Genomic DNA, 23562 nt, shown 5'->3' with positions numbered 1-23562 from the left:
TAATAATTTGCATTAACAACTAAATAAGTTTCTATATGCTTCAAGATTATAATTTCTATTAACAGGGTCAACCGCGTGAAAGTGAAAGCTTACATACCCCAAAAACTTTGTGGGTTTTTAACATATCAACATGCAAGATGATTTAATTATATTGGTTTAATATGTTAAATGATTAATAATGTTAATGGAGTTTTTTTAACATATTAAGTTATTAATACTAGTGAAAAATAAATTATGATAAAATCTTGTATTAATCATATTATTATTATTATTGAAATATTGATTAAAAATAATTATTATGTTTTTTATTTTGTTTTTCTAAATAAACTAAAATGTTATGTTATCAAAATACTTATAAATTTATAAATGTTCAAATTAACTTCTTAGTGTTCAAGGAGGTAAATGCCAAAAAAACAAAAACATTTTAAAATGATGAAAACCTTTTATATATATATAATTCAATAATATAATATTTATATTATAATTTTTAGTTAAAATTATACATTTTTTAAAACAATATAACTATATCTTAATCAAATAAAATCTTAAAAACAAACACACATGATTAAAAAAATACAAATCTCATTATAATTTAAATTCAATATAATAAATAAACTTTAAGATATAATACAATTTAAAATGATATATTTTAAAATAGTTAAACTTTATATGATATAAATTTCTATTATTAAATAGTTAAACTTTATATAATATAAATTTTTATTATTGGGAAATCTTTATTATTTGTTAGGTTTATCTTTAAATATTTATTATATTAATTTGTATTGACAAGTAAAGAAGTTTCTTTTTGATTTGAGATCATAATTTCTACTAATAGGGTCAACCATGTGAAGGTGGAAGCTTACATGCCCCAAAAACTTTGCATTGTTGATATGGGTTTTTTAATATATCTTTAAATATTTATTATAATAATTTTCATTAACAACTAAAGAAGTTTCTCTTTGCTTCAAGATCATAATTTCTACTAACAGGGTCAACCATGTGAAGGTGGAAGCTTACATGCCCCAAAAGCTTTGCATTGTTGATATGGGTTTTTTAATATATCAACATGTGAGATGATTTAATTATATTGGTTTAATATGTTAAATGATTAATAATGTTAATGGATTTTTTTTAACATATTAATTTATTAATATTAGTGAAAATAAATTATGATAAAATCTTGCATTAATTATATTATTTTTTCCTTTGACTACTTATTAGTTTGTCTTTGACCAAAAAATTATGCTACTTATCCATATTATAACATTAAGTATTTATTTTTTGTTATTTTTATTATTATTTAAATTTATTTATTTGTAATGTGATTGGTTGAGGTCTTATTATGGGTTGTTTAGTAACTTCCATTTTTATTAGTTACTAATTTTTTGTTTTTAGTTTTATTTCTTTCTATTTAACATTTTCATTTTTCTATTATTTCCATGAATTATAATTTTTTTCTCCAATATTTTATTTCTATATTTTAAAGAGAAAAAAAATAATTAAAAAAACTTTTTCCAATAATTTTTTTAGTTTTATTATTTTTTAATTTGACTTATATTTTTTTGTCTTTTTCTATGTTTTTTAAGATGACAAATTTTAAAGAGGAAAAAATAATTAAAAAACATTTTTCCAATATTTTTTTTTAGTTTTCTTACTTTTTAATTTGTCTTATATTTTTTTTTTGTCTTTTATTATTATTATTATTATTTCAATTCCAATTACATTAATCAATTTTTATAATTAATAACTATTATGATAATTAGTTATTAGTTTTTAGAATCTTGTGAGCATTTCTTTCCTAATTTTATTAAGAAAGTTTTATTGATGTATAATTACTAATTTTTAAGATCTAGCATTATTTCCTAACTTTGTTGAATTTGTTTTATTTAAACATAGTTTTTATAATTTTTCCTCCAAATATATCAAAAATTCAAGAAATTGTTCTTATAACAAGAAATTGAATTCAAAAATTCAAGAAATAATATTAATGAATTTAAGAACCTTTTTTTAGTGTGTCTGTGATTAATGTCTATTGTTATCACAATTCAAAGGAATTGACACTGCAACGGGGTTATTATCAGGATCTCACTTTGAAGTTCCATATTCTGTTTCAAGTTGTTGGGGATTGTTCAACATTTATTGGGAAGTTAGTGTTCAATTTCTCATCTGTTTCAATTGGTTTGTTAAAGTTGTTTTATCTTCTTTCCTTGAATCAAACACAAAATATTGGTCAGAATTACCATGCAAAAAGTTAATGTGTGAATTTTGTTAAAGCAGGGATTGTTCAACATTTATTGGGAGGTTAAAATTTCATTTCTCATATGTTTGAATTAGTTTATTAAATTTGTTTTATCTTCTTTCCTCTAATCAAATACAAAAGATTGGTCTCAATTACGATGCAAAGTTAATGTGTGAATTTTGTTAAAGCAGTTTAATGTACCGCAACTTTATTCTTGATTTTATTCAAAGTGTGTCAAATTCAATCAATTTAATACTAAATCACAAATCATAGACAAACATATAATACTTAGATTTTTTTGAAAATGGTTAATGATATATTTTATTTAAACAATTGTTATTAAAAATTATTCATAAATATTAATTAACATGTCTTTACAATTTAATTTAATATCAAATCACAAATTATAGATTATATCAACTCAATTTTTCTCTACAAAAGAAAGAGACGTCATTTGAGTGATAATTGATGTAACCCAGCCCACATTGGCCCACAACTCCGTGTGTCCTCGGCTTTACACCTGTTGCCGGACTTTACGACGTGTTAGATTTTTCGGCGGTTGCATGCAAGGTGGTCAGTAAATATCTGTCTGGCAACTGGGAGTAGTTAATGCTGCATTCAATTTCTACCTGCACACCTCGGGCCTGGTTCCTCCGTTTGTTCTTTGGCCAAAACACTTTGGCTTCCCGGTCATTCGAGATGGTTCTGCTTTGCGGTGAGGTTTCTGCGAGGGTTTGTTGGGTTTACTGTATGGTTCTTGCTTTGGTGAATATGGAAATCTCCAGTTCTCCTCCTGGTATGACTGTGGGTGAATACCGGCCTCCCAAACCTGGTTATGTGTTTGTCAGTGGTTTTCTCCGGTGGCTCGAATCTGTTCTGGTTCTGGAGGTGCGCTCGCTCGACTTCTCTTCACACGGTAAGCTCCTTAGTCTCGTCCTGCCATTCTGCTATGGTCTGGTTGTAGAATCTAGTGTCTCGTCCGATAATCACTCCTTGCTATTGTTCTATTGCCTCTGCTTTCGTATGGTCACCTCCGCTATTATTATTGTTGCCTCTGGTCACTGTTCTGTGCGTAAAATGGTTTAACTTCCGTCGTCTTTGGATTCAGGTAACAAGTTAATAGACCTTCGCAGCTCTGGACAGGTAATTAATCCCTTCCCTGATTCAATTCGACCTCCTTATGGTGTTGACCCTGACCAGAAATGTTCCTTCTGTCTCAGCTCTGTCAATTTGTTAATGGCTCTGCTCCTCGAACCCTTGGTCCGGCTTACTCAGGTAATGTTTGAAACCCTCCCGTTTCGGTGGTTGTTTAGACTTCGGTTCATCACTGTGTAATGTATTAACTGTGCTCTGTTGTATGTGCAGGTCGATGGCTCGACCTGGGTACGCGGTTTCCTTCTGGGTTCGTTCTTCCAAATATAGCCACTCTCGCTCTGCCGGTAGGCTCTGGTCCTTACATTCGTTGTTGCACTGATAGGGTCTTGAGTTTCTTGTACGGTTTGCAGTTTGTTGTTTCGCTTTTTGTATGCAATCTATGTCACTTTCGAAGATGAAGCTTCAGCTTGGTTTTAATTCCTGCTCTGGTTAACTGTTCGTTTGTATTATTATGGGGGTTGTTGTTACTAAACCCTAGGCTAGGGTTTGTCCACTCTGGACGCGACACTTGTTTTTATTTATCAATGAATGTAATACATCTATGTCTCGGTCAATAGCAATGAGAACATGGTTTTGTTATATCTGTTTGACTTATGAAAATTATGAGGAATCGTTCGAAGATACCTTTGCTGTGGTTTGCTTCTCCGGCACTCTGTCTCCGGTTCTGTTTGCTCTCGGTCGTTTTGCTGTATTTCACTACTCGGACTGTGGTTCCACTCGTTGGTCCTTCGCTCTGTATTTGGACAGTTGCATGAATTTTCTGTGGTTTGTTTGTTTGACGAGAACACAAAGAAAAATACGACCTTACAGTGGTCGTTCACTGTTTGTTAGCACAATTCCTTGCAATTCGATAAATGAAATTACAGTGTTACAGTAAATAGGCAATGAATACAGATGGACAGTGTTTGGAAATAAGATCTGTCTCTATTTCTTTATTTCTCTGTTATGAAATTGTTGAACCCTTCTCTTGTCTTACATTGCTGCTTTTATACATTTTGGTTACAGTTAATTGAAACTGCAATTGTTTGTCAGTTGAACAGAAACAATTGGTTGTGTAACTACAGTTCAGTTGTCATTACAAGATCTGCGTTTAGATCATTTTGTCTTTTCTTTTCTAAGTTGACAGATCAATTCCTAAACTACTGTTTATTACTGTTGAACCTTAACAACCCCTAACCGACATTTAACTTGACCACATAGCAACTAAAAGTACAATAAAATAAAATCCTACCTCATGACCTTATAAACTAATTAAAAGAAAAACAATCCAGATACTCAACAACCTTCCAACCTGGCAGAGACTTCACCCGGTCATGGTGAGCTAGATGCTCCTGCATCAGGCTCCCGGGGCAAAAAGAAATCATGGCTCCGGTCCATGAGCTTCTCGACTGAAGTACCTGTCTGTTCAATTTTCCTGGCATCAAGCCATGAACTGTCCTCAATAGGACAGTTCTTCCACTTGACCAGGTACTGCACATACTCCTTCTACCATGTTCGTTTAATCACCTGAGTGTCGAGAAAGCTTTTGATCTCGGGAGGTTGAATGTAAGGCATCTGTCTCTTCCAAGCTTCTCCTTCATCCTGGGTACTCTGTGTAGGTCATGTGGTTCCATCTTCTTCCTTCTCCTCTGAGTCAGCTGTATAAGGGAATAGGTCTGCTATGTTAAAGATAGGTGAAGTGCCTATTCCGGATCGCAACTGTGTCTTGTAGGCATTCGCTGAAAACTTTCGAAGGACTTTGCAAGGTCCTATCTTTTTATACTTCAATTTATTGTACATACCTTTAGGGAAGCGTTCTTTGTGTAAATGCACGAGGACTTCGTCCCCCATGTCAAACTGTACTTCCCTCCTCTTCAGATCAGCTTACTGTTTGTATTTTAAGCTATTGTCCTGTAATTTAATTTTTACCCATTCATTCAAATCTCTCATCGCGTTAGCGAAATCTTCTCCATCTGTGCTTCACCGTTCGTGCAGTCCAATGTCCCGCAGTTCATGCACTCCGCGAGGATGCATGCCGTATAGGATCTGAAATGGACTGAAACCTGTGTTGCGGTTAGGCGAGTCGTTGTAAGTGAACTTTTCCTGTGCAAGCGCTCGATCCCACATCCATGAATTCTCTTCAACCAAGCTCTGTAACAGGTTTCCCAGACTCCTGTTTACAACTTCTGTTTACTCGTCAGTTTGCGGGTGATATGCAGAATTGTAGTTTAGCTGTGTGTCCATTTTTTTCCATAAGGTACGCCAAAAGTGTCTCGTGAACTTCAAATCCCTGTCCGAAAGGATAAATTTAGGCAATCCATGTAACTTGACAATCTCATTGAAAAACAAGTGGGCCACGTGAGTGGCATCACTGGTCTTTCTGCAAGGAATAAAATGCGCCATTTTTGAGAATCTGTCCACTACTACCATTACCGAGTTGTATCCTCATTGTGTCTTGGGTAGACATAAGACGAAGTCCAAGCTGACTGAGTCCCATGGCCTGCCTGGAATAGGTAACGGTGTATACAGTCCTGTGTTTTGACTATGACCCTTTGCTAACTGGCACACTTTGCATCTAGCCACAAACTATTGTACATCTCTCCACATCTTAGGCCAAAATTAGAAATGACTAAGCTGCTCGAGGGTCTTGTCCATGCCGAAATGTCTGGCCAAACCTCCACTATGCTTCTCTCGAATAATATTCTCCCTCATCGAGCAATCAGGTATGCATAACTGTCCTCCCTTAAACATCAACTTCTCCTATAGATTGTAGTCGAACCAAGGACTGTTATATCTCACTAAGGGATTCTAACATGCCTCATAGGCCTCTTTAAAATCTATATCCGTCTGGTACAAGTCCTGTAAGTGCTCAAAACCCAGCACCTGCACAGTGCTTTCCTACAGAAGTAGAGCTTTCCTACTCAGCGCATTCACTACCTTATTTGCTTGCCCGCTAATATGCTTCAATATGAAATTGAAACTCTGCAAATACTCCACCCATTTGGTGTGTTTGTGGTTCAGCTTGTGTTGCTGCATTACATACTGTAGTGCAGAATTGTCTGAAAACAACACAAATTCATTTCCCAATAGATAATGCCTCTAGTGTTTTAATGCCTGTATGACAACATAGAACTCCTTATCACACAATGAGTATTTATGTCGACTCTCATTCAGCTTCTCGCTGAAGAATGCTACAAGCTTATCCTCCTGACTGCGTACAACTCCGAGTGCTGTCCCGCTGGCATCACAACGAACCTGAAATAACTTATTGAAATCTAGTAATCTTAGGATCGGCCTCTCAGTAGTCTTTCTCTTTAACAACTGGACACTTCTCTCCACTGCCTTTGTCCATCGAAAAGGCTGGCTGGCATTTTTGATGGTGTCCAGCATAGGCGCACAAATTTCGCTAAAATTCTTTATGAATTTTCTGTAAAAACTTGCTAATCTATGAAAGCTATGTGCCTCAAATAAATTCTTCGGAGATGGCCAATTCACTATTGCTACCACCTTCTCCGGATCCATATTTAGTTCATTCTCTGCTATTACAAACCCCAAATAAATCAATTCCTTATACAAAAAAGTACATTTCTTCATATTTATTAGTAGTTTATTCTGCTGTAATTTCTCTAGCACCTTATGCACATGTTGAAGGTGTTCTTCCCTTGTCCTACTGAAAATAAGTATGTCATCCAAGTATACTATCATAAACTTCCCAATGTACTCCTTCAACATCTCATTCATTAACCTCATGAATGTACTGGGTGCATTGCTCAGCCCAAATGGCATGACCAGCCATTCGTACAGCCCCTCATTCGTCTTAAAGGATGTCTTCCATTTTTCCCCCTCTCGTATCTGAATCTGATGGTACCCTCTTTTCAAGTCTATCTTAGAGAAATAAGCTACCTCGCTTAAACAATCCATCATATCATCCATCCGTGGCAGTGGAAACCTATACTGGATGGTGATTTTATTGATGGCCCTTGAGTCGGTGCACATCCGCCATTCTCCTCCCTTCTTGGGAGCGAGGACCATTGGAACAGCACAAGGGCTTAAGCTCTCCCTGATCAATCCCTTGTCCAACAGCTCTTGCACCTGCTTCCTAATTTCTTCATTGTCCTTGGGGCTCATTCGATATGCCGCTTTGTTCGGAAAACTGGCTCTGGGTATAAAGTCAATATGATGACTTATGCTCCATTTGGGGGGCAACTTGTATGACAAGTCATCTACAACTATGTCTGTAAACTCCTCCAACATTTTCTGGATCTCCATAGGTAAATATAATACCTCTGTATGCAACAATATTGTCCTTGCTTTCTTTACAACTGCATAACCTATCTCACTGTTCTCAACCTGTTTTAAAAACTGTTTTCCGCTGACCAACAATGTTCTTAGTTCACTAGTCTCTATTGGCCCTTCTTCCTTGATGGGTACAAGCGTATGCTTGATTCCATCCTTCACGAATTTATAATAGTTTGTCAATCCATTGTGGACCACTTTCCTATCATACTGCCAAGGTCTGCCAAGCAATATGTGACATACATCCATCGTCATGATGTCACAAACAACTTTGTCCTTATATCTACCTATTTGAAACTCGACCTCGCTCTGTTCATCCACCAGCAACTGATGGCCTTTTCGCAGCCATGAAACTTTGTAAGGGTTGGGATGCTTCGAGCGTTTCAACTCCAATTTTTCCACCATCTCTGTGGACACTATATTATCAGTACTCACTGTCAATAATTAATTTACAACACTTACCTCGCGACTTGCAAATTGTTCTGAACAAAGCCTTCCGCTGCATCTATTCGGTGACCTCCTTGATTGGTTTTAACAACACCTTGTGCAACACTAGAGCTTCCCCTGTCTCCGGAGCATTCTTTGCTTCTTGGGGAGGTGTTGCTGCTTCCTCTGGTTGTGCCACATATGCACCCCACTGTCCAGCTAGATCTTCTTCTGGACATTCAAACGATCGGTGTCCCCATTTATGACACCTATAACATTGATAACCAACCCCTCTACCTCAGCCATTTCCCCAACCTCGCTGGGGTGACCTACCACCTCTCGCGCTATCACCTCTGTCTGTTGATCCGGAAGCTTTAGAACTGTTGTCTTCCTCGTTGCTATTAGCAGTTCGACCCTACCATAGGATTGGCCTTTCCCTCTGCTGGCTCCTCGTCCTCTCTGGGCATTTTGCCTTCTGGTAATTTTCTCCTCAACCTTCATCGCACTTTGATGTGCTTCCTCTGTGTTGTTCGGAGACAAAATACTAATTTCATCCAAAATATCTAACCTTAGCCCATTAACATACCTGGCTATTCTTTCTATTGTATCCTCTATATATCCGGCTCGCAAATTCACTCGATAGAACTCCTCCATGTACTCCCTTACCATCAATCCTTTTTATTTCAGATTCTACACCTGCCTGTGCAATGCAATCTGATAGTCCCTCGGCAGAAATCTGCCCTTTAACTTGGCCACCATCCTTGACCAGGTTTTAATCGGCGCCTTGTTCAATCTCTTCCTCTCATTCTGAACACTATCCCACCATAGGGCTGTGTGTCCCTTCAATTTCTTCGCAGCGAACTTAACCCTGTGATATTCACTGACTTCCTCACACTTAAAGTACTTATCCATCTCACTGATCCAATCCAATAAAACTTCGATAGACAGGCTGTCGTCATACGTTGGGAGTTCTGGCTTGGGTTTACTGCTTGCTACTAAAACAGATCTCAACAATCTCACTTCTGCAGACTCACCTTCTGGTCCATCTGCTGCTACTTCAACTTCCTCTTCACTGTCATTGCCTATTTCTAGATCTCTTCGTCTACCTACCTCTACTGCCTCCAAACAGGCAGCAATAATTTTGATCTCTTCTCTCAATCCTTCCTCTGCCAATCTTCAAGCACCTCTGCCACGACCTTTCCTTCCTCTCTCCATTCCTCCTACTAACATAAACAACTGCTCTGATACCACTCTGACGTAACCCAGCCCACACTGGCCCACAACTCCGCGTGTCCTCGGCTTTACACCTGTTGCTGGACTTTACGACGTGTTATATTTTTCGGCGGTTGCATGCAAGGTGGTCAGTAAATATATGTTTGGAAACTAGGAGTAGTTAATGCTGCATTCAATTTCTACTTGCACACCTCGGGCCTGGTTCCTCCATTTGTTCTTTGGCCAAAACACTTTGGCTTCCCGGTCATTCGAGATGGTTCTGCTCTGTGGTGAGGTTTCTGCGAGGGTTTGTTGGGTTTACTGTATGGTTCTTGCTTTGGTGAATATGGAAATCTTCGGTTCTCCTCCTAGTATGACTGTGGGTGAATACCGACCTCCCAAACCTGGTTATGTGTTTGTCAGTGGTTTTCTCCGGTGGCTCGAATCTGTTCTGGTTCTGGAGGTGCACTTGCTCGACTTCTCTTCACACGGTAAGCTCCTTAGTCTCGTCCTGTCGTTCTGCTATGGTCTGGTTGTAGAACCTGGTGTCTCGTCCGATAATCGCTCCTTGCTATTGTTCTATTGCCTCTGCTTTCGTATGGTCACCTCCGCTATTATTATTGTTGCCTCTGGTCACTGTTCTGTGCGTAAAATGGTTTAACTTCCGTCGTCTTTGGATTCAGGTAACAAGTTAATAGACCTTCGCGGCTCTGGACAGGTAATTAATCCCTTCCCTGATTCAATTCGACCTCCTTATGGTGTTGACCCTGACCAGAAATGTTCCTTCTATCTCAGCTCTGTCAATTTGTTAATGGCTCTGCTCCTCGAACCCTTGGTCCGGCTTACTCAGGTAATGTTTGAAACCCTCCCGTTTCGGTGGTTGTTTAGACTTCGGTTCATCACTGTGTAATGTATTAACTGTGCTCTGTTGTATGTGCAGGTCGATGGCTCGACCTGGGTACGCGGTTTCCTTCTGGGTTCGTTCTTCCAAATATAGCCACTCTTGCTCTGCCGGTAGGCTCTGGTCCTTACATTCGTCGTTGCACTGATAGGGTCTTGAGTTTCCTGTAGGGTTTGTAGTTTTCCGTTTCGCTTTTCGTATGCAATCTATGTCACTTTTGAAGATGAAGCTTCGGCCTGGTTGTAATTCCTGCTCTGGTTAACTGTTCGTTTGTATTATTATGGGGGTTGTTGTTACCAAACCCTAGGCTAGGGTTTGTCCACTCTGGACGCGGCACTTGTTTTTATTTATCAATGAATGTAATACATCTATGTCTCGGTCAATAGCAATGAGAACATGGTTTTGTTATATCTGTTTGACTTATGAAAATTATGAGGAATCGTTCGAAGATACCTTTGTTGTGGTTTGCTTCTCCGGCACTCTGTCTCCGGTTCTATTTGCTCTCGGTCGTTTTGCTGTATTTCACTACTCGGACTGTGGTTCCACTCGTTGGTCCTTCGCTCTGTATTTGGATAGTTGCATGAATTTGTTGTGGTTTGTTTGTTTGACGAGAACACAAAGAAAAATACAACCTTACGATGGTCGTTCACTGTTTGTTAGCACAATTCCTTGCAATTCGATAAATGAAATTACAGTGTTACAGTAAATAGGCAATGAATACAGATGGACAGTGTTTGGAAATAAGATCTGTCTCTATTTCTTTATTTCTCTGTTATGAGATTGCTGAACCCTTCTCTTGTCTTACATTGCTGCTTTTATACATTTTGGTTACAGTTAATTGAAACTGCAATTGTTTGTCAGTTGAACAGAAACAATTGGTTGTGTAACTACAGTTCAGTTGTCATTACAAGATCTGCATTTAGATCATTTTGTCTTTTCTTTTCTAAGTTGACAGATCAATTCCTAAACTACTGTTTATTACTGTTGAACCTTAACAACCCCTAACCGACATTTAACTTGACCACATAGCAACTAAAGGTACAATAGAATAAATTCCTACCTCATGACCTTATAAACTAATTAAAAGAAAAACAATCTAGATACTCAACAACCTTCCAACTTGGCAGAGACTTCACCCGGTCATGGTGAGCTAGATGCTCCTGCATCAATAATAATAAAAGTTTTGTTTCATATTCCCATGCCTTCACTACCACAAACAAAATTGCATTCAACTTTATATCAATCATATTCAATTCCCACGAACTTTGTAGGAGACAATTGGTTGTGCAAAACATGTTTATTTGAATTTACATCTCATTGAGTCGAAATTAAGTTTCTCCATATCAATTTGAACCAAAGACTGCCAAAAAATAAAGTTATAAAGCTTCATTACAACCCATGAGGTAGGATGCTCACAAAAAGCAACATTTTAGCACAACATTTTCACTTTTATTTCTATTTTTTATGAATGCTTTAATTGATCATCTCACACCATGTCAATAGTCATACTCCAATTAACTATATTTAAACTAAGCGGTAGGTACTAGCTACTATGTAACACTTGTTATTATTGTTGTTGTTGTAATATTAATTAAAAATATCTATTACGTTTTTTTTTAACGACCTAAAATATTATGTTATCAAAATACTTTATTGTAAATATTCAAATTAAATTCTTAGTGATTAAGAGGTAAATGATTTTTTTTTGGTTAAAAATATGACACTATATATATATATATATATATATATATATAATTTTAGTTCAATTTAAACATTTGAAAAATTATATAACTATATGTCAACGAAATACAATTTGAAACACAAGCACACATGATTAAAAAATACGAATCTCATTATAATTTAAATTCAATATAATAAATAAACTTAAATCTATATCAATTACACACATTCAATTTTATACTAAAATTCATCACTAATACAAATCAACATCACAAACACAATATTCAAATCAATACAACAAACAAAGATACATTATACAATTTCAAATACAAAAGAATACATAATTTAAACACATACATCAACATACATTGTTAAAACCACATAGACATATAACCATACATATCAACAAACATTGAAAATAGTAAATCTCACATCTACGCAATTTCAAACAACATGCAAAACACATATTTAAATAAGGAAATATATACATTTTTTTTTTAAATATTAAACACATTCAAATTAAAAGACATATTATACACAATTCCAAATAAGTAAACACACATCATACAAGTCAAGTCAATGCAGAAACAAACACTCAAATATGCATATGCAACATTAAATAAGCAAACACACCATATACATATTAAAACCTACATGATATATACACATTCATACACTTTCAAATCTCTCTCTCTCACTCACACACACACACACATAGACTATTACAATTTCAAAACATATACAAATATTCATATATAAACATTCATATGACCAAACACACATATATGCAAATATCAAATAAATAAACATACAAAATACAAGTTCAAATAAACAAAGACACAAAATATAATTTCAAGTCAAAATTCAAAAATAAATAAACATTGTGAAAACCACTCAAACATAAGTATGCAATTCCAATAAACAAGCACACAACTTACAAATTCAACTAAACACACACTTATACAATATCAAATGAACCGCAACATACAATTTCAAATAATCAAATGCACACCATACAATTTCAAGTCAATAAAAAAACACTCAAATATGCATATGCAACATTAAAGAAGCAAATACACAATATACATATTAAAACCTACATTATATATACATTCAAATTTACACTACAAAATATTTACAATCAAAATTCAATAAAACAAATACACTATTACAATTTCAAATCACATACAAATACTCTCACAAACACACACACATGAAAATTTCAAATAAATAAACATACAAAATACAAGTTCAAATAAACGAACACACTATACAATTTCAAGTCAAAATACAAAAACAAATGAAAATTGTCAAAACCACTCACACATAAGTATGCAATTCAAATGAATAAACACACAACATAAAATTCAACTAAACACACACTTATACAATATCAAATGAACAAAAACACAACATACAATTTCAAATAACTAAATGCATATCATACAATTTCAAATCAATATAAGAACACTAAAATATGCATATGCAACTTTAAACAATTAAACACACAATATACAAATTGAAATCTACATTATAAATAAGCATTCAAATTCAGAATTCAATACAAGAAACACATGATTACAATTTCAAATTACATACAAATATTCATAAATAAATATTCATTCAACCATTCATATATATATATATATATATATATATATATAGATATAAATAATTTCAATTAAATAAACGTAAAAAAATACAAGTTGAAATAATAAAACACAATATACAATTTCATGTCAAAATACAAAAGCAAATGAATATTGTCAAAATAACTCACATATATATATATGTCATTTCAAGCCAGTAAACACACAATTCAATTAAACACACATAATTTCAAATAAACAAACAAATATTACAATTTCAATTCAAAATATAAACATAAATACATAAAACAGTTTTCAAAATCACAAACATATATCATACTATATATATATATATATATATATAATTTAAAAAGTAAAAAAAATATGAATGGTTTGTTAATTACAGAGATATTTGGTGTTTTTCAATGCATTGTGTAAGATTATATTATTTGTGTTTGTGTAGAAGTTTTAAAAGTTTAAAAATGTATAATTTGTATGTGTGTTATAATATGAACCGATGATGACTGAAGTGTAAGATAAGATGCTTTAAATATAAATGCTGCAACCTAAATGTATCTAAAAAATATATTGTGAAATTGTGAAGTCATTCCAGTTAGTAAATCTACTTCCAATACAACATATAAATATTAGAAAAAACCATATACTTTAAATAAAATATAAGATTTTTTTTTAATAATAATAATTTTTTCTATTATATATTAAAATAATAAAATAAATTCACTTTTCTTTTCTTCACACTTTCAGCAAAGTAAATGTATATAAAACCATTATTTATAAGTGTAAGCAAACCCATGATACATATAAAGATATATTTTTTTATTCCCATAAACCTAACAAATATAATTCATCAATTTATATTATGAATAATATATACACAAATACTTTTAAAAATCAAATATTATTAAAATTAAAAAAAATTGCATAATAAAATAATAATTACAATAATATTGTAATTATTTTTTATTATTAATTTTAATGATATAATTAATTTGATTTCTAAAAATATATCTAATGAATGTTAAACTGGCTTTAACCATCATTCCTGAAAAATCATTCGTTGGCTTTAACCATCTATCCTAAAAAAAATCAGTACAAATGGTAAAGGGCCATTTTACACCTCATACGAGACTTGATAGGGCACTGAATCCCCAAAAAGGGTTGTATTTGAGAATTCCAAATGGATGCAAAAGTGCTGATTCATTAATTTAATAAACCAGTAATAAGAAATAAATAAACCAGCACCAAGAAATAATAACCAGAAGAGTTGTGAAAATTTAATAAAACTGCCAGAGTTCTCTTATTAATTTGAAAATTTAATAAACCTGTCGGAAGGGTGGGTTAACCTTAAGATGATAGAAGCAGGTTTCAAGCACAAAGTTGGTTCCATTAATGGGGTTGAACCAATACATGGCATGTTAAGCAAAACAATCACAGATTAAACTAACACAAAGAATGATATACAACAGGTTATGTCAAAAAAACCATGGGTTAAACAAACATCGAACACAATACACAAATTATAACCCAAAAAACCACATATTAAATTAATAAACTTATAATATAAACCCACTAAAAAAGGAGTTAAACTAATACATAACCAATTAAACCCAAAAAAAACGATGAGAAGTCATAAAAAAGTCAGTGATACTTGAATTGAGATGAGGATAAACTGATTAAGTTAGAGCCATAGACTTGCTTATGCTAGTGGATTGAAGCAATGGATGAAAAAATAAATTTAATGGAAATGTTACATCATGTTGAGTTTTACATAAAAAGGTTTGGTTGGTGCTTCTTGAGGTGAGTTTTGACAATAGAGTTAAATCCCCACAGGTGGCTGTAATTGAGAATGTGATGCTTTAACCGACTCTAGAGAGCTTTTGCTAGATGGTAGTTTATAATGTTGTAGCAGAGGATGTCAAATTTTACCACTTATAAACAATATTAGTTAGTTGTGCATTTATGGAGCGCAATGTAACTTGCAATTTGTGCTTGATTTATTTATATATAGTACATATTCCCTTCCTAATTTCATTCTTGCAGCTGCATGTCACTAAATTGTTATGATTTTTCTCAATGTTGAATGTCATAAATAAAGAAGAAATTTGGCCTTATTTGGAAGGAAGAGATATAGGCATTAGCTGAGCACATTTGGAAAAGATACAGGCATGAGTTGAGCAAACATGTACTAAGCCTTGACAATCCTATTGAATTGTTACTTAAAACATTCTAATAAGAACTCTTGATAGTTTTAGTTTTTTTCTCTTCGTAAACTAAATTTTCTGCCATGATTATTTTTTCTTTTGCTTTGTTTTGTGTGTAATTATGTGAATATCTGTTGGTAAGTTTATCATTGTCAATGATATTTTCTATTGAGATCTTCAATTATACTTGCTGTGGTCAGAATATTTATGGATATTAAGTAGCTGATACTCATGAAATTTTGATTTCTGGGATTTTGCAGGTGGGATCATAAGGTTAAGGTTAGCAGTATATGACTTTCAATGGTATGAATATCTGTGGATATTGAGTGGCTAGCTGATGCACATAAATCATGAAATTTTTCATCACTTTACAATGTTGAAAATTCCTGGATTTTGCAGGTGCAATCACAAGGTTGGAAATATGTGACTCACAACAACTGTGCAAACTAGGGTTATTCAGAATCCTCCTAGAGGCTCTGTGTCATTTCAATTACTGGTTACAAGTGGGTACGATGGGAGTTGGGTGTGCCCTAAAAATTTACTGCCTTCCATTTATGAATTTGGAGCTCATATCACAGAAATAGTGTAAGGCGGCTGTAGTCCCTGCGAAACTTCCAGTGGACAACAATTATTTTAGGCATAGGACTAAGAGTTTGTAATTTTGACTAGCACAATGCAAAAATAATTTTGACTAGCATGATGCCAAAATAATTTTGCCTAACATTCCTAGGATTGCCTTTTGGCACCAATTGAGGTGACGATTCTTTGCATTGACATTTGTGTATAATATTGTATTCAGCAAATTGAAAAAGACGAGAGCTACATTGAAGCTAAAGAGCCACATTATTAATTCAAAAATTTAATAAACCTGTGAGAAGGAAGGGTAACCTATGATAGAAGTGGGTTTCAAACGATATGGTTGGTTCCATTAGTGGGTGGTTTGAAACAATAAATTCATGGGTGAGTTTTGGGCTTAATTGACATGTTACGACTATCTTTTTGGAGTTTTAATTAGCAGACAGAAATGTGAAGGTTAAGGTAATGAAAGATAAAAATAGAATTATTCTACTGAATTGAATTATATATAAAAACCCTCGGATTAATCCAATAAGCAGGTGAATTATTTCAACAAATGAGCAAATTAAATTAATGAAAAGCTATAATATCAGTGAATTGGTTAAACGAATGGATGAAGAGTTTATTTTTATAAGCATTCTTGAATGGACAAGAGAAATTTAATACAAAGCATTTAAAATAATGTTGAAATAGAAAAAAGGACATTTACCGTAATAAACAACAATGCAGATACAAGAAGTTTAATAAGAAAAACACAGATTAAACTAATATACAATAGGTTATACCAAAGAACCACAATTTTAACCAATACACAGCAAATTAAACCCAAAAACAAACTATGAGAAGTCATGCAAAAGTCAGTGAGGCTTGAATTGAGATGCGGATAAACACAGACGGATTGAAGTAATGAAAGATAAACTAAAACTAATTGAAATGGTGGACACTTCAGGATGAAATTATTGACTTGAAAGCAGAGCCTTAGATCCATTAAAAATGGCTACCCTAATGAGTTAAAGTAATAAAGAAGAGGTTATACTAGAAAACCACAAAATAAACTAATACACAACAGATTAAACCCAAATATAGAGCCATGAGAAGTCATTGAAAAGCTAGTGTTGCTTGAATTCACAGGGGATAAATTGGGCAAGCTAGAGCCAGAGGCATGCGTACACAAGCCGATTGAAGCAATGAAAAAAAAATAAACCTAATAGAAATTATTGAGGAGGCTGATTGAAGCAATACAATAAAAATGAGGCCGATTCATTAGCCCTTCATTCATCCCTGGGGAAGATCGTTAAATAATTTACCATGCATGAAAAAAATTACAGAGTAATAAAGTGGAATTAGTTCTCACAACAGAGCAAAGATGAAAAGAGACGTTGAAATTCTAAAACTAAATAGAATTTGACTCTACCATTTCTGAGATATAATTGATCTCCGTACTATTATACCGAAAAACCACAGACTAAACAAATACACAGCAGATTAAACCCAAACACAAGGCTACGAGAAATCATGCAAAAAGCCAGGGATGCTTGGTGTGGCGATAAACCGGTTAAGCTAGAGCCGTGCACAGGCGGATTGAAGAGATGAAGGGAAAATTAATTTAAAGAAATGGTGGACACATCAGGTTGAAATGATAGAGGAGGAAGCAATGCTTTAAATCCGATAAAAATGGGTAACTCACCATGTTTAAGAGAGATGCAGGCCATGTATATATACCTGGAATTGGGATTAGTGATTTCATTTCTTCATCTAGGACCTTTTCCCTCATTCATTTCCCTGCAACGTTAGCCTTTCATTCATTCCTGGTGTAGATTGTTAAATAATTTACACTGCACAAAAAAATACAAAATACAAGGTAATGAAATGGAATTAATTCCGGCAGCAAAGTAGAGATGAGTAAAGCAGAGATGAACGAAAATACTTAAATTAAATATAATTGGATTCATACTATTTCTGAGAGATAATTAATCTCTCCATAAGCCAACTTTTGAGAAAGAATTGATTTCCACGAGACAGCTCAACTGCCCTGCTCTTCTCTCCACTTCAATCTTGCCTCCTCCTCTATCCGAACCGTACACAGACCTGGCTCACGCAAACTTCACCCAAACACAAACCCAAACTCGAACTCAAACTCAACCTTTACCTAGGCCTATACAGAACCAAACTCAAACCACAGAGACTCGGACAACCCAACACAAGCATGCTAGTATGGATATGGAGGGAGGAGGAAAATGTTTGAAATTTGATAAGACTTATTATATATATATATATGGATTTCCGAACTCCCTTCAACCACTATGATAGCTATGAGAATTTTACTGCGTCAACTTACTCTGGAATTGTCAACCAAATATCGACAGAGAAGATTCCAGCGCTCTCTTCAATTGAGAGTTCATGCTTTTCTAAATTTCAATTCTTGCACTTTCTTTTTTCGGAAAGTTTTGGGCTGACGCTTTTTGCTTTTTTCATTTCAATTCTTGTGCTTTCTATTTTTGAGGAGGACGGGTTGATGCTTTCTTGCTTTTTTTTTAATCTCTATTACTGGACTTTCTATTACAATTTCAAATCATATACAAATATTCATATATAAACATTCATATGACCAAACACACATATATGCAAATTTCAAATAAATAAACATACAAAATACAAGTTCAAATAAATAAAGACACAAAATATAATTTCAAGTCAAAATCAAAAATAAAAAAATATTGTGAAAACCACTCAAACATAAGCATGCAATTCCAATAAACAAGCACACAACTTACAAATTCAACTAAACACACACTTATACAATATCAAATGAACAAATGTGCAACATACAATTTCAAATAATCAAATGCACACCATACAATTTCAAGTCAATGAAAAACACTCAAATATGGATATGCAACATTAAAGAAGCAAATACACAATATACATATTAAAACCTACATTATATATATACATTCAAATTTACACTACAAAATATTTACAATCAAAATTCAATAAAACAAACACACTATTACAATTTCAAATCACATACAAATATTCACACACACACACACATGCAAATTTCAAATAAATATACAAAATACAAGTTCAAATAAATGAACACACTATACCATTTCAAGTCAAAATACAAAAACAAATGAACATTGTCAAGACCATTCATACCTATGCAATTCAAATGAATAAACACACAACATAAAATTCAACTAAACACACACTTATACAATATCAAATGAACAAACACACAACTTACATTTTCAAATAACTAAATGCATATCATACAATTTCAAATCAATATAAAAACACTAAAATATGCATATGCAACTTTAAACAATTAAACACACAATATACAAATTGAATTCTACATTATAAATAAGCATTCAAAGTAACAATTCAATACAACATACACACGAATACAATTTCAAATTACATACAAACATTCATAAATAAATATTCATACACTCACTCATATATATATATATATATATATATATATATATATATATATATATATATATATATATAATTTCAATTAAATAAACAGAAAAAATACAAATTGAAATAAGAAAACACAATATACAATATCAAGTCAAAATACAAAAACAAATGAGTATTGTATGTCATTTCAAGCAAGCAAACACACAATTTAATTAAACACACATAATTTCAAATAAACATACGCAGATTACAATTTCAATTCAAAATATAAATATAAATTCATAAAACATTTTTCAAAATCACAAATATATATCATACTATTCAAAATATATATATATATGACTATATAAATATAAAAAATAATAAAATTTTAAAAGTAAAAATAACATGAATGGTTTGTTAATTAGAGAGATATTTGGTGTTTTTCAATGCATTGTGTAAGATTGTATAATTTATATGTGTGTAAATTTTTTTAAAAGTTTAAAAATGTATAATTTGTATGTGTGTTATGATATGAATGGATGATAATTGAAGTGTGAGATGACATGTTTTAAATATAAAAGTTGCAACCTAAATGTGTCTAAAAAATATATTGTGAAATTGTAAAGTCATTCTAGTTAGTAAATCTACATCCAATAAAACATATAAATATTAAAAAAAACCATATATTTTATATAAAATATAATGTTTTTTTTTTTTAATTTTTATAATAATAATAATTTTTTTCTATTATATATTAAAATAATAAAAATAAATTCACTTTTTTTTCTTCACACTTTTAGTAAAGTAAAAATATATATAAAACCATTATTCATAAGTGTAAGTAAACCCACAATTCATATATAAAGATATATTTTTTTATTCCCATAAACCTAATAAATATAATTCATAAATTTAATAATATATATACAAATACTTTTAAAAATCAAATATTATTAAAATTAATAATAAATATATAATAAAAATAATTACAATAATTTTGTAATTATTTTTTATTATTAGTTATTATGATATAATTAATTTGATTTCTAAAAAATATATCTAATGAAGGTTAAACTGGCTTTAACCATCATTCCTGAAAAATCATTCGTTGGCTTTAACCATATTTCCTGAAAAATCAGTACAAATGGTAAAGGGCCATTTCACACCTAATACGAGACTTGATGGGGCGCTGAATCCCCAAAAAGTGTTGTGATTGAGAATCCCAAATGGATGCAAAAGTGCTGATTCATTAATTTAATAAACCAGTAATAAGAAATAAATAAACCAGCACTAAGAAATAATAACCGGAAGAGTTGTGAAAATTTAATAAACCTGTCGGAAGAGTTGTCTTATTAATTTGAAAATTTAATAAACCTATCGGAAAGAAGGGTTAACCTTAAGATGATAGAAGTAGGTTTCAAGCACAAAGTTGGTTCCATTAACGGGGTTGAACCAATACATGGCATGTTAACCAAAACAATCACAGATTAAACTAACACAAAGAATGATATACAACAGGTTATGTCAAAAAAAAACCATGGGTTAAACAAACATCGAACACAATACACAAGTTATAACAAAAAAACACAGATTAAATTAATAAACTTATAATATAAATCCACTTAAAAAAGGGGAGTTAAACTAATACATAACCAATTAAACCAAAAGAAAAAAAAAAGGCGATGAGAAGTCATATAAAAAGTCAGTGATACTTGAATTGGGATGAGGATAAACTGATTAAGTTAAAGCCATAGACTTGCTTATGCTAGTGGATAGAAGCAATGGATGAAAAAATAAATTTAATGGAAATGGTACATCATGTTGAGTTTTATATAAAAGGATTCAGTTGGTGCTCTTTGAGGTGAGTTTTGACAATAGAGCTAAATCCCCAAGGTGGCTGTAATTGAGAACTTGATGCCTGAACCGACTCTAGAGAGTTTTTGCTAGATGGTAGTTTATAATGTTGTAGTAGAGGATGTCAAATTCTACAACTTATAAACAATATTAGTTAGTTGTGCATTTATGGAGCGCAATGTAACTTTGCAATTTATGCTTGATTTATTTATATATATAGTACATATTCCCTTCCTAATTTCATTCTTGCAACCGCATGTCACTAAATTGTTATGATTTTTCTCAATGTTGAATGTCATAAATAAAGAAGAAATTTGGCCTCATTTGGAAGGAAGAGATATAGGCATTAGCTGAGCACATTTGGAAAAGATATAGGCATGAGTTGAGCAAGCATGTACTAGGCCTTGACAATCCTATTGAATTGTTACTTAAAACATTCTAATAAGAACTCTCGATAGTTCTAGTTTTTTTCTTTTGGTAAACTAAATTTTCTGCCATGACTATTTTTTCTTTTGCTTTGTTTTGTTTGTAATTATGTGAATAATTGTTGGTAAGTTTATCATTGTCAATTATATTTTCTATTTAGATTTTCAAATATACTTGCTGTGGTTAGAATATTTATGTATATTAAGTAGCTGATACTCATGAAATTTTGATTTCCGGGATTATGCAGGTGGGATCATAAGGTTAAGGTTAGCAGTATATGACTTACAATGGTATGAATATCTGTGGATATTGAGTAGCTAGCTGATGCACATAAATCATGAAATTTTGCATCACTTTACAATGTTGAAAATTCCTGGATTTTGTAGGGGCGAACACAAGGTTGGAAATATGTGACTCACAACAACAGTGCAATCTAGGGTTATTCAGAATCCTCCTGGAGGCTCCGTTTCATTTCAATTACTGTTTACAAGTGGGTACCATGGGAGTTGGGTGTGCCCTAAAAATTTACTTCCCTCAATTTATGAATAGCTCATATCACAGAAATAGTGTAAGGCGGCTATAGTCCGTGTGAAACTTGCGGTGGATAACAATTATTTTAGGCATAGGACTAAGACTTTCTAATTTTGACTAGCACAATGCAAAAATAATTTTGACTAGCACGATGCCAAAATAATTTTGCCTAACATTCCTAGGATTGCCTTTTGGCACCAATTGAGGTGAAAATTCTTTGCATTGACATTTGTGTATAATATTGTATTCAGCAAATTGAAAAAGACGAGAGCTACATTGAAGCCAAAGAGCCACATTATTAATTCAAAAATTTAATAAACTTGTGAGAGGGAAGGGTAACTTGTGATAGAAGTGGGTTTCAAATGATATGGTTGGTTCCATTAGCGGGTGGTTTGAAACAATAAATTCATGGGTGAGTTTTGGGTTTAATTGACATGTTACGACTATCTTTTTGGAGTTTTAAATAGCAGACAGAAATTTAAAGGTCAAGTTAATGAAAGATAAAAATAGAATTATTCTACTGAATTGAATTATATACAAAAACCATCAAATTAATCCAATAAGCAGGTGAATTATTTCAACAAATGAGCAAATTAAATTAATGAAAAAATATAATATCAATGAATTGGTTAAATAATTGGATAAAGAGTTTATTTTTATAAACATTTTTGAATGGACCAGAGAAATTTAATACAAAGAACTTAAAATAATGTTAAAATAGATAAAAGGACATTTACCTCAATAAACAACAACGCAGATACAAGAAGTTATATAAAAAAAAACCATGGATTAAACTAATATACAATAGGTTATACCAAAGAACCACAAGTTTAACCAATACACAACAAATTAAACCCAAAAACAAACCTATGAGAAGTCATGCAAAAGTCAGTGAGGCTTGAATTGAGATGTGGATAAACACAGACGGATTGAAGTAATGAAAGATAAATTAAATCTAATTGAAATGGTGGACACATCGGGATGAAATTATTGACTTGAAAGCAGAGCCTTAGATCCATTAAAAATGGCTACCCTAATGGGTTAAACTAATAAAGA

General features: G+C 32.7%; 1 protein-coding gene across 1 annotated transcript; it reads right to left on the bottom strand.

Moving 5' to 3' along the window:
* Positions 1–5356: 5356 nt before the first annotated feature.
* On the bottom strand, positions 5357–7927 carry LOC149182168 (uncharacterized). Its single transcript, XM_089414467.1, has 2 exons — positions 7406–7927; positions 5357–5527 (listed from the first exon to the last, which is right to left on the bottom strand). The coding sequence occupies exons 1-2, from the start codon at positions 7925–7927 to the stop codon at positions 5357–5359; spliced, it is 693 nt and encodes a 230-aa protein (XP_089270593.1).
* Between the last annotated feature and the right edge of the window lie 15635 nt (positions 7928–23562).

The sequence above is a fragment of the Pinus tabuliformis genome, chromosome 3_2 (genome assembly GCF_031772625.1).
Source record: "Pinus tabuliformis cultivar Carrire ecotype Pingquan chromosome 3_2, CPIR1, whole genome shotgun sequence".
NCBI classification, from domain to species: domain Eukaryota; kingdom Viridiplantae; phylum Streptophyta; class Pinopsida; order Pinales; family Pinaceae; genus Pinus; species Pinus tabuliformis.
Note: the sequence above shows the minus strand (reverse complement) of the source record. Positions and strands in the feature narration are given on the sequence as shown.